This window comes from Anastrepha ludens, chromosome 2, assembly GCF_028408465.1.
Source record: "Anastrepha ludens isolate Willacy chromosome 2, idAnaLude1.1, whole genome shotgun sequence".
NCBI lineage: Eukaryota > Metazoa > Arthropoda > Insecta > Diptera > Tephritidae > Anastrepha > Anastrepha ludens.
This window is the reverse complement of record NC_071498.1, coordinates 141,356,604-141,369,573: the sequence shown is the minus strand read 5'-3', so window position 1 is coordinate 141,369,573 and position 12,970 is coordinate 141,356,604. Positions and strand designations below refer to the sequence as shown.

The 12,970-nt window shown below is 37.9% G+C and overlaps 1 protein-coding gene across 1 annotated transcript in view; it reads right to left on the bottom strand.

The window, feature by feature from the left end:
• LOC128855461 (protein timeless homolog) overlaps positions 1-3,569 on the bottom strand; it is a 163,465-nt gene extending 159,896 nt beyond the window's left edge. The window contains exons 1-2 of the mRNA XM_054090387.1: positions 3,324-3,569; positions 2,924-3,247 (exon numbers count right to left, since the gene is read on the bottom strand). Coding sequence (XP_053946362.1) covers positions 2,924-3,247; positions 3,324-3,425 — 426 coding nt within the window. The 5' untranslated portion in view covers positions 3,426-3,569. The remainder of the gene's footprint in view (positions 1-2,923; positions 3,248-3,323) is intronic.
• Between the last annotated feature and the right edge of the window lie 9,401 nt (positions 3,570-12,970).

Sequence of the window (12,970 nt, the reverse complement as noted above, 5' to 3'; positions counted from 1 at the left end):
TCTGACTGTTTGCTCTTCTTCTGTATTTAGACAGCTTCTACAGAAATCTAAGTACGGGAGTCCTAACCTTCTAACGTGGCTGCCTATCAGACAATGACCAGTTAATACCCCTACCATTTATCCCATAGTTTCTCTGTTAAATCTTAACAAGCTTTTTGATCGACCACTGTTCCATTTCGGCCATGTCTGTCTGCTTAATTCGCATTTCGAGAGGTTTTGCGAACTTGTATTTACCGTATTGATGGTTTCCCTATCTATCAGTAGCTTACAAGTGGCTAAAGCATGCGGATTATCCGCTTGGAGCTCAAGCGTTGCACAAATTCGAGGAAGTTCATCTGCTTTGCAGTTCCCTGCTATATTTCTGTGGCCTGACACTCAAATAAGGTGTATTTTGTAGTATTTTGATACGTCCTTTAGAAGTTTGAAACATCCTATAACTGTTTTTGACGAGTGTCTTTTAGATTCTAGCGCTTTTATTGCCGCTCGACTGTCCGGGTGTATGAAGACTTCATTTGTGGATAATACTCTCGTTTTTATTGGGGTAAGTCCGCCTTTTATGGTAGTGATTTCTACCTGAAATACACTGCAATGATCAGGTAGGCGAAATAATTGGCCAGCTCCGAGTTTATCGGAGTAAACCCCTCCACCTACCCTGTTGTCTAGTTTTGAGCCATCTGTATAGGTGTTTATATTATTTGTCCTCTTTGGAAGGAAATACTGTGACGAAGGATTTATTCAAGTTGATATCCTTGGTCTTACAGAAATCCGTTGTACCAGGAATGCTGGGGAATTTTTCTAAAATTGAAGAGTGCCCTCTCTGGTTTATTCTGAGTAGACCGATTTCTCTTAATCTGAGAGCTGCCTTGGCAACTGTTTGCTTACCGAATTGCTCTATTGGTAATAGGTTAAACGTAAAATTTAATGCCTCTATGGGTGTGGTCCTAAGGCCACCGCAGTTGAAAAGACTGGCCATTCTTTGTACATTTACCATGGTTTTTTTAATATATAACTTATCTAAAGCCGGCCACTATACTAGTATACCGTATGTTCGGATTGGTCTGGCAATTGCTGTATAAAGCCAATATAGGATAGATGGGGAAAGACACCAATTTAGTCCTTATAGTTGCTTACAAGAGTAGAGTGCTATAGTTGCTCTTTTTACTCTATCTTCGATATTTGATTGCCGTCTTAGTTTTCTGAGGTCAACATTACAAAAGTGCTTCTTTTATCCTCTATCAGCTGTGAAGTCGAACTATATGGCCAACATGCTAAAAATTAACTCAAGCTGCTAGCGTCTCCTTATCGTACTGCTGCCCAACGATCTTTACGTGCATTCCCTACTTCGCCAATAAAAAACATGTTAGCAGAATCAGATCTACCATCACTAATGGAGGACAATATAAGGAAACTTTATCCTAAACTCGCTCTCACTTCTAAAGATTTTCTATAAAAATTCTTTCATTCGGCAGCTGTGCGTACACGGATTCCTAAGATAGCTACGTCAATTTACAAATGCGCCTCTCTTACAAAAGACAATGGACTGCCCTTAAGATTATTATCCACGAGACATGGACATCACCCGCCATGGGTGCTGAAAAAATCATCTTTTATAAGCGACTTAAGTTAAATGCAAAAATCTAATACGACATCGGCAGAGTATTGCGCACATTTTTTAGAAATTTCATCTCGCCTGAAAAGCTGTAGTTGGCAGCTAATGTTGTTGTTGTTGTAACAGTAAGAGAACCATTACCATGGCAGCTGGTTCTACGTTACCGGAATGACTCGGGTTTTTCCCGACCAGTAAACTAGCCCTGTCTAGTGAACAGTCTTGGCTGACGATTACTTCACCGATGGTTCCAAAGCGAATTACACTTCCTTTGCTGTCGTGAAAGAGAATGGATAGGCTATATCGTATGGACTACTACTTCTGTTTAGCTCAATTTTCACCGCTGAAGCAACAGCTGTTCTCTACGCCATGCAGTATTCGTCAAAATCCAAGGGGAAATATCTACATCATATGCATGTCCTGTCAATCGCTGATACTACCGACAAGGATATGAGCATTACTCCTACTATCACAACAAACCTTATATGTAAAAATGATGTTTATCGACTTATAGAGCAGCATAGGCAAACCAAACCAGTAGCTCACTGATTTCACTATAGACATTACTACTTCAGGATTAATCCTTATCGTGATAAAACCATCATCCCTCCCATCTAACTACTACTAACGCCATACACTCGCCTAGGCATTGGTGACAGTTTAATCACTAATGCCTATCTACTACAAGGGGGGCAACCAAGCCTGTGTCCATTTTGTAATACTCCAGTCAGTCGGCTGCACTTATTTGTATTTTGCCCTGGACTAGATAGACCAAGAAATTAGAATTTTGACGGTCATGATGCACTATCGCTACTAATTAACCCTTCCAATTACAACATTTTCAAAATCTATAAATTTCTGAAGGACTCTGATCTTCTACGACACATACATATGTTTATAAACTGGAATTTTTCACCAGCCAGCTGAAAGCTTCCGTTGCTAGCGCCGCGTATATTTAACAATTCTATTGTTATTTAAGCTTAAAAACAAATACTGATGAAATGAGCAAAAAGCGCAGGAAGGCTATGACGTACATACGCTTGTGTGTACATGTACATACAAAAAAAATGCAACTAGACACTGCACTTAAACTTTAGTGACGCATCGGTTAGCAACATCTCTTTTTCAAAACTAGTATTTAACCGCCTTTTTGCGGTTCATTGGTTTTCGAGCTTTCTCATATTTGATTTCAAAACTAGTTTTGCTGTCCTTAGCGCTTTTGAGGCGAGCAAACACTTCAACCCCCATTTATTTACATATATTCCGATATGCACACACAACACATACTCGTACACTGCAGAACAGCTGGCTACTTACGATTTCCAATCCTTTTTTTATGATGCCATAGAGTGGCACCCAAACTTTGGCTTGCGTGAATGCACTCTTATAGCCCTGCAGAATTTCAATTAGTTCCATAAAAACTTTTCGACTATGAAAATCTTTTGGTGGTCCATCGCGATACAACAGCAATGTTGGGTTTGTTAAGATGACCAACAAACGTACAAGCGCATCTGCATACTCTTCATTCTCCACATAATCATGCAGCATATGCACCAAATCTGTTTGCAATACTTTGGCGTGGCCCAAATGACGGCGATATTCATGATTTTCTAAATCACGTCGCAAAATCCATATCAAATGCTGTAATCGAAATGTTGAATGAAATGAGAAATTGTTAAAGAGAGATTAGAAATTAAAGCTCAATGTAAATGCATACCCGTAAACCCTGCAGTGCGTCCGGCTCAGCCAGATAACGATCGTTGTCGTAGTAGCCAAGCGCCGCACAAGTGGCATCGATATCCGCCAACAAAATCGACATCGCGCAACAAACGAACGACAAATTTTCACTTTAATTTAACGAAATAACGCTTTATTTACACGAATTAACACTTTATACCGACGTACACGTCTATTCTCATCCACAAAACTCCCGATTGTTTTGTTTGATGTAAACAAACTCAAATTCGCACGTGAACTGACATATGCGCGCGCCAATTTCGCAACTACACAAACAGCTGATCGTGCCGAGCTGCCACTGGTGGATTTTTGGCATTTTTAAATTGAGGAATCAGGGATGTGTTGAATGTGGCAGCAGAGAACGTTAAAAGTGAAGTAGCTCACTAGTGACTGTGCATGAAATGCGATGAAATATTTATTATTGAACGAAGTGATAATGAAGACATGTTAATTAGTATGCAAAACTTGTTTGATGAGATCAGAAAATTATGAGCGAGATTATTACTTAATTTTATTTTCGTTAAGGAATAAAAATTACTAAAATATTTAATTACAAAAATTAATAACGTGTGGCATTTTAATTTTAGCTGGTATAACCGAGTAATCAAAAAGTACTTGTCGTATTTTGTACTATAGTAAAATGCAAAAAACATAAACTTCAAAGAGATTATTATTCTGTAGACTTTATTTTTGGTCCCGAACCTAAAATATACATAAAAATAAAAAAAAATGCGAGCCGTCATGGGACGCCTGGCAGATGTGAAACATCGTGGGTGTACAAGTAATATGAATAAAAGATAATATTATTACAGGAATCAAATATAGCCTAATGAAAAAATGAAGTATTACGAATTTCTTACAGAAAATGGTAACTTTATTTAATAAACATTTATTTACATGTGATATCAAAATTCGATATTAATATCAAGCCACAATTTAAATATTTTCATCTGTGACTTCAGTAATAGTTATATTCGATGTTTCCTCTGCCGGTATTACTGTGACGATTGGTCGATGATAACTAAAGTACGTTACAAAAGTATTGGATGAAATTCTATCAAGATATCTCACAAATACAGCATCTATTGTTGTTGCATATTTGGTAGTAGATTCTCTTGGATTGTTGTTGATTTGCAATTGAAATTCTTTTTGAAGTGTGCTTTGAGTGCTGAAATTTTTTGAATTTTCAGGTGGCGCAAAATTATTCATCCAGTTTTGTATTTGAAAATTATTAAATAAAATTAAAAAAAAATTAAATAAAAAAATGACTTTGAGTGATGAAATTTTTTGAATTTTCAGGTGGCGCAAAATTAATCATCCAGTTTTGTATATGAAAATTGTTAAATAAATTAAAAAAAAATTAAATAAAAAAATTTATTTGGGTGATGGAATTTTTGAATTTTCAGGTGGCGCAAAATTAATCATCCAGATTTGTATTTGAAAATTATTAAATAAAATTAAAAAAATAATAACTAAAGAAATTATATTGAGTGATGACTTTTGACCTTTACGCCCGCCATTGTTTGTCTGTTTTTATACAGCAGCTCTACACTTCACAAATTTCAATTATGATTGACGTACTGCACTATTTGTAAAAAATATAAACAATCCGATAGCATGATTAATTTTGTGTCACTTTGTATGATAATCAAAATGTGTCTTTAAAATATGCCTTCCTCCATAGGCTTAAACTTTTTATTCAATTTCAACTTTTGCTCATTACGAGCTGGCATATCTCGAATTTGCTATTAAATATATTAAGTTTGCACTTTTCATTTCGAATTAATAAAGCAATAAATTTGGCATTGCAAAATAGTTCCACTTGGTTTAAATAATTGAGTAATGAAACTTCTTTCTGCTGTGGCTCTGCTTTCTGTGACCTGTTGATATTTTTCAACTCAAACACTGACCTTCGTCATTTCTTCGCACAGAGAGCGCGCCTCAAAGGTGCCCACTCTAGCCAGCCTTCCAGTTTCCCATGAATTCTCTGTAATCGAATTCCTATTACCTACATAGCAAATTACCGAACACATTCAAAAACACATAACGCACCAACATTTACTAAGCACTCACGAGAATCCAAATTATCGCAACGATTCGGTTTACAAGTGAGCCAATAGATGTTTCACATCAAAATTTTTTTAAAATTCTGACTACCCCTAACCCCTTAATTCATTTCATTTCATTTAAACTGTATGTGAAGTTGGACGTTGAGATATAAGAACTTAATTTACTAATTTAGCTTTTCCTTATTCGAAACACAGTTCATGTTTATTAAAGTTCAATGTTCAGTTCACAGCATTCACAGCAAGTGACGCGCATTTAACCATTTTCAGTCGTTTTACATTTGGGCTTGGCTGTCATTCTGATCGGAATTAGTTTCCGTTGAAAGAGCAGAAACACAAAAACATGCAGGATTATGAAGAATAAACAATATTTATTAATTCTATAAGCAAATACAGTTTAAATTAATATGATTCCTTGCTCTGGGGGCTGAGAGTAGGCATACGACCGCTAAGGGTTAATACGGGTATTTTTAACTTTAGACTACACCTCATTCTGTTTTTGCACGGTCTTTTTTTACATGGTTCCATTTAGCACGATTTAAAATTTTTTGTGCTTAATTTTTTTTTGTCAAATTAAATTTTTGCGAAATATGTTCATATCACAAATTTAGAGGAATTCCCTTTTTTATGCATACAAGCCACATGGACAGAGCGAAAGAAAATAGAAACAAATCAGCTGATTTACCAACACCACCTGTAACAGATTCGCCTTGATTAACCCATTAACGCCGGGGTACAGAACCCGTGGCCCGATTGTCATGATTTTTCATACTCCAGTTACTTTTGACGTTTAGATGCAAAAAATGATTTAAAAAATTTTTTTTTCATGCCACGCCCATTTCCCAGCCTGTACTTTTTAAAGTACAGCCGGCGTTAGTATATACATTTTTTCATTTCAAAAACTAAAAATGGGATTTGCCAAACAAACGGTTTTATTTTCATTAAAACATAAATTTACAGAATGTGCTTACACTTACTAGTCCATATCTGTTTATTAACATTGAAAATCTCATAAATAAAGGAAAAAAGAAATAGTTTTAGATATTATGTGTGGTATTGAGCGAAACAATCTCTTTTTATGCAAAGGGTTTTTCTGCATATGGTGCATGACCAAATTGTGCGTTGATGGCATACGACGCAACGCAATTGCGAGTCATTTTTTTGTGGAATATGGCCATGGGTGTGTCTTTCAGCAGATGAAGAAGGTGCACGCCTTTTCCTAGAGACCCGTGATTTGCCTTCTATCAAATATTTCCGAACAATTGCACGTCTGAATTGCAGTTGTGTATTAAATAAATCGTTTTTGTTATTGAGTGATATATAAAACTTCCAAGCATTTGTCATGGTCAAATCAAGGAGATAAGTGAAAATTACCCACCACCATTTCTTTCCCTTTAGTGCTATACGATAGGCATTTACATTTTGGTCTATATTATCGACGCCACCCATATGTTTATTGTAAGTGGCATATAAATTTGGTTGTGTAACGTTGATCTTGCTTTGACTCCCGCGAGACCAGCGCTTAACATAATTCACAGGTGTTATTGTATCAAAGTTGGTGAGCATCGAGCAAACGCTATTGTCTACCCACTTAACTGCGAGGATATCGTTGGAAGTATCGTAACGATAATCGTAAGTTCCACGGGAACGCTTTTTGAAAATCTTGTTGAAATCAAGCTTGCAATTTGAAATTATGTTTTCGCGAACGGTACCAGTTGCTTTGAACTTCATGTTTGCTAGCTGTCTCATCAGGGAATGGGTGGTAAAATAGTTGTCGAAAAAATTGCATGTCTCTCGAGATTGGGAATCCTCTCCACAAAGTTCAATACAACGCTTGCGCCTAGCGGAATATTTCGAGCTTCGGACGTAGTTTTTCGACAATAAACATCCAAATCATAACAATACCCGGAAGAGCTAGCTAGCATCCATGCCTTGTAACCAAAACGTATGGGTTTACCTCTTATAAATTGTTTTGCTGAGTGCTTGCCGAAGTACTTTATCATTGATTCATCAATTGATAAATTCGAGTGAAAATAACCGAATTGCTGAAAGCGTGCAATCAACATAGTCATTAGTGGTCTAACCTTAAACATTTTGTCTGCAGAATTATTTATTTCATTGTTTTCTGCAAGATGTAGATATTTTTTTATTTCGAGAAAGGGATCTCTTGACATGGCTTCTGAAACAATATTGAGTCCAAGATCCTCGTCAAGTGACCAGTACGAACGCTCAGTTGGTATCTCATGGTAACCGGTTAAAAACAAGATACGTATAAATATTCTCATCTCCTCTACGTCAATTGTAAAGTTTCGATCGTTTTTATCGGAGCGTGCATATAAAAAACTCTTTAAAAATCGTATCTGGTGTGTACTCATCAAAACTTTCCTTTGATGTCTCAAATGTTTCAACATAAACACTGTCGTATTCGAAATTATTTCTCTGAAATTGAGTTCTGTCGCGATGCAGCCGCAGAAGTTGATGGTCCATCTAGTGTTGAGTCTATCACTGCAGCTGATGCAGAGGCTGTCGATTTATTGCAATCAATCATACCCTCAACAATGTCTAGTTTAATATGTCCGGGCACATCTGTCGGTATCATATTGTCGTCTAAATTATCTGCATCAAACTCTTCCGTGTCAGTTAGTTGGTCTAGCTCAGAAGGAATGATGACCAAATCCGGAATGATATCACACAAAAGAGCATTAACTACTTCCTGAAGACCTCGGAAGCTATTATTGCCGCGGAAAGTCATTTCTAAATTCGGTGGAGAAAAAACAAAAAATGTATACCATATACGCCGGCTGTACTTTTTAAAGTACCCCAAACTTTGGGGGGTAGAAAAATATATTGTATAAAATTGAATTTACCGCAAAAATCTTGTTTGTAGTATTCTTTCTAATGCTTTTCTATACACGTTTTTAATAAATAAATATATTTAAATAGTCACAGTTTACTTTTTTCTCACTTCACAGACACATACCTCTTAAAAGATCAAAACTTTTTGTAACTGAGTGACTTTGACACATCACAAATGACACAATGTCAGTCCAATAACGGTAAAAAAAATTAACGGTTTAGATTAGGCTATCAACTAACCACAGAATTGCCAACTTGATCGAAATCGATTACAGTGTGTCCTACAAAAATCTCGGAAAAAATCCCAATTTGCTGTACTTTATAAAGTACAGCCGGCGGGAATGGGTTAATACTTTGTATTCTACTTACCCATTACTTTATTTTGACAATCAAACGTACAAAACATTGTTGTTGTTCTAGTGCTACTACCTTTACTGAATGTGCCTTGGTCCTTATCATTGTACAAAATAGGAAGTAAAAACACTCTACTACTTCCTCTTTTTTTGGCAGGCACCCAGGTGAGTGCTTGGTCTGTTTGCTAGAGCGTGTTGGTGGGGTTGCGATGCCAAATTAGAATTTTTATGGTTACATTAAAATCAATAGAATATCGACCAAAAAGATTCAAATATGACTTACATATATTATGACTTGAAAAATGTACAATAACAAATATTTTGATTATATTTCATAGCTATAATAATGTTTCTTTATTGAGAAATATATAACTTTGTACGACATTTTTTAAACTTTTTAATACTTTTTTTGTATGCAATTCAATAATTTTTTAATCAACTGTTTTACATAAAAGATCGTTTGGAATCAAGTGATATGAGTTGTGGGTATTTTCTGGCGACCAATTGAGAGTTTTTTACTTATGGATCTGCACAATGATTTTTTTTGCACATTTTTTAAGTCAACGCTGGAAAAAATGCATAAAAGCAACAAATTTGTAGGTATCCACCTCAGCGCCAAATTTTCTGGTATTTGTTGGTACTACGTTTTTATTCGCAATGCCCATTGTTCTGCTAAGATCACTATCGAAAAATTGAAATTGAAATTTGAAAAGATCGAGCCAAGGAGCACCAGGAGATTTGGTGGCTCCTAAACCACTCAGGCTGAAAAGCCCTTTGTATTTAAAGCTCAGGAAAGTGGGTGGATAGTCAAGGAGGGAAGGAGAAAAGTATCAGAGAAAAAGACAGGAAAGAATAGAGACAGAGATAGAGATAGTTAGTACTGTGAGAATTTTCCAGATGCTTTGACAAATCTGTAAATATCCTCCAGCTTTAGAGAACGAATATTACTCATTCTCATGACATCGGAACCCAAAACTCGTAGCCGTGCTCTAGCAAAGGCAGGACACTCACAGAGAAAGTGCTCAGTGCTATCCCCCTCCTCCAAGGATGACAGGCACACCGGGTCCTCAATGATTCCTATGGTGGTCATATGCTGACCTCATGGGTTGTGTTCTGTAATGATACTGACCATCAACCGAATGTCTTCTAAGTTTTAGTAGAAAGTTTGACAGTTTTCTGTTCGGATTTGTCACAAAACACTTTGCAGTTCTGCAGCGTTCTAGACCGGACCATCGCTCTGTATACAGATTGCCTACATAATCGCTGATCCAGTTCATGATTCCTGCGAAAATGATTCCGATTATTGGCTCTGGCCCCTGTGTGGGCACCGCTGATCCACGGTTGGCCAATTCGTTGGCGATTTCGTTACCTTGAACACCGGAGTGTCCCGGAACCCATATAAGTACAAGCCTGTTTCGTCTTGTGACAGAATTGAGCTTCTTCTTACATTCTTCAACAATCTTTGAGGGTTGCTTCGCGTTCTCCAGCGCCTTCAGTGCAGCCTGACTGTCACTGAGAACTCCAATTTGTTTCTTGCTCCATCTCCTCTCGATTATCCATTCGGCTACTTTCAGGATGGCAAAAACTTCCGTTTGGAAAACAGTTGCCATTTCCCCCATAGCATAGTCATATCTACTTATTACTATCCTTTAAGTACCATCCGGCTCCAGACCCTATTTCATTCTTGGACCCATCGGTAAAGAAAATATCCGTCAAACCTCCCTGCATGCCTCCTGGATTGCTCCATTGCTCGCGCAATGGAAATCTGACATCAAATTTCCTTCCAAATGAAACTGTGGGTATCAGGTCATCTTTAGGTGCCAAAAATAGTGGATACCGCTCAGATAGCAACCTAAAGATTTCTCTGTGTCCCGAAGTTCCGTCTTCGTGCCAGAAACCATATTTATGGAGTCTACACATTGCTTTTATTACTTCCTGTTGTATCTTAAGATCCAGGGGGAGCAAATCAGGCATAACATTTAGGGCATCACCAGAGGTTGGCACCCGTGATGCATAAACATACACTTCTTTGTAGCCTGTATAGTTCCCGGATTGTGGACTTAACCATGTTCCATACCACAGAAGCGTAAGTGACGATTGGTCTGATAAGTGCTGTGTATATTCATAGAACCACAGCAGGTTTCAGACCCCAGGTTTTGCCAAAGGCTCTGCTGAAAAATCCTCAATGCGCGATTCACCTTCAGTGAAACGTGTGTCTCCCAAGTCAGCTTCTTATACAAGATTACTCCTAGATATTTAACTTCATCGGAAAGACCAAGTGTCACACTTTTCAGTGTTGGAAGACTGAGTCCATCCAATTTCCGTTTTCTCGTAAACAAGACTGATGATGGTTGTTTTGTTCGGATTAACGGAAAGACCTTGTCTCATGCACCTGTCATCAATTTTGTCAAGAATCCTCTTCACTGTCACTAACGAATGTTACTAGTTTGATAGGCCGCCTTTAATCTACCCGTAAGCCAGTGTCCATGTTCTGTGCTCTTTTAAAGAGCAGGCCACAACTAGTCAAAAACTCTCAGCCTCTCTCAACTAGGCCACCATGCGTTTGAAGCTATTGTGGATGTCCACCATAATATTTTACTTGGTTTTGCAATGCGAATTTTCATATTCGTATGTGCCATTTCGAAATGTTCTAGTAACTTATTGATTTAATGCAATTGAACTTTTGCACAAATGGCGTACCAAAGCGTTGTGGTGCATACACAAATGGACTCTTTTCAATGTACATACAAACATATGAGTATGCATTCATGGGGTTTATTGCACACAATTGTTGTTGGGATTGATAGTTCTTGATAGAAAGTAAAATTGTATAACAACGACCAAAATGCAATTTCTGGCACACATCCACGTAACAGAGTTCACACACACACACACATTTACCGTTATATGAATACAAGTGAATATAAATAACCACTTTTCATTGCAGAAATTCCGATTATGTACACGCATATGTACATCTGTATGTGGGTTAACAATAAATGGTTCCATATGCAACTTGACGCAGGGCACATGACAACGACTCCCTGGTGACCAACATCTGTGCTGAATGGCTGCTCTGAGAAAATGTCGCATCGATTGTGATTTCAACCACAACTTATTGTACTATGGTGTTTGCGCTTGTGCATTTCTTCTTAGTCCACTTAAGAGTGCATCAGAGCAATGCTGTTGTGAATTGATTAGAACTGAACTTGTGACTTTTGTTGTAATATGCAATTTTACTGTCATTATAGTTGGGTATTCTCCCACGAAAGAGTTGGGGTAATGATTGACAGATAGGTTGGGCAGTTTTTCAAGCAGGATATAGGTTACTTATTATGTAAATATTACTCTCCAGGTTGCGCTGTATTGGAAAAGATCCATGAAAGGATAATCGGCACGAAACATATTTTGGTCGATTTTAAAGCTGCAACGCAGGTAGGTAGGTAGATAGGTAGGTAAAATAGTTGGCACTCCTCACGTAGCAATGAAGCGCCGTCCGTTTTGATACTATTATGAGACCTCCAACAGGTAGATATCTACAGCCAGCCAGAGCTGTTGAAATAATGGAGAAGATTGATCGGATTTAGGTTGGCGCACTGCCGCAGGCTGTAGAAGAAATGAGCTCCCAGTGATCTTAGTCGTCTAGCTGCCAAACCCGGACATTTACAGAGAAAGTGTTCAACAATGTCCTTCTCAAAAAGGACCCCACAGCTTCTTCACAGCTGGGGGTTAAATGATAAACCTCGCTTTTCCGCGTGTGTGGGAATCGTCCAGTGGCCGGTAAACACAGCTACGAGTTTGAAAATTGAATGGCGAGGAGTCCAAAGGACTTTCTGAGTCGTTCGTATATCGTATTGGGGCTAAAGGGTTTTCGAAATAGCACATGAAGAAATGGGCTCCATCTTTTCTACACTTTCCTGAGAAATAATAAGTGCAGTTCCCCTTTAACAACTGTCAGGCGGATGCCGATGACCGGGTGGCAGGTCTCTGAGGTCAATTCAGTCCCCTTCCTGGCAAGCTCATCAGCAATTTCATTTCCCTCTCTGTTCCTATGTATGTCCTGGGACCCAGATCAGAGAGATGTTACCTGCACACTCAAGAGATTTGATCTCCTCCTTACAGGAGTTTACTAATTTCGTTCGCGGCTTGACTATCGGAGAAAATGTTAATATCTCCCTCGCTCCCACGTTCTCTAAGCATTTTATAGCCTGCAAGGTCGCAAAGACTTCTGCCTGAAATACACTAGCAGTATTCGTCAGTTTAAAGGAGATAGTTAAATTGGCTAATTTAGAGAAAACCCCTGCTCCGACTCTCGACTCCATCTTGAAACCGTCAGTGAAGAGAGAGGAACA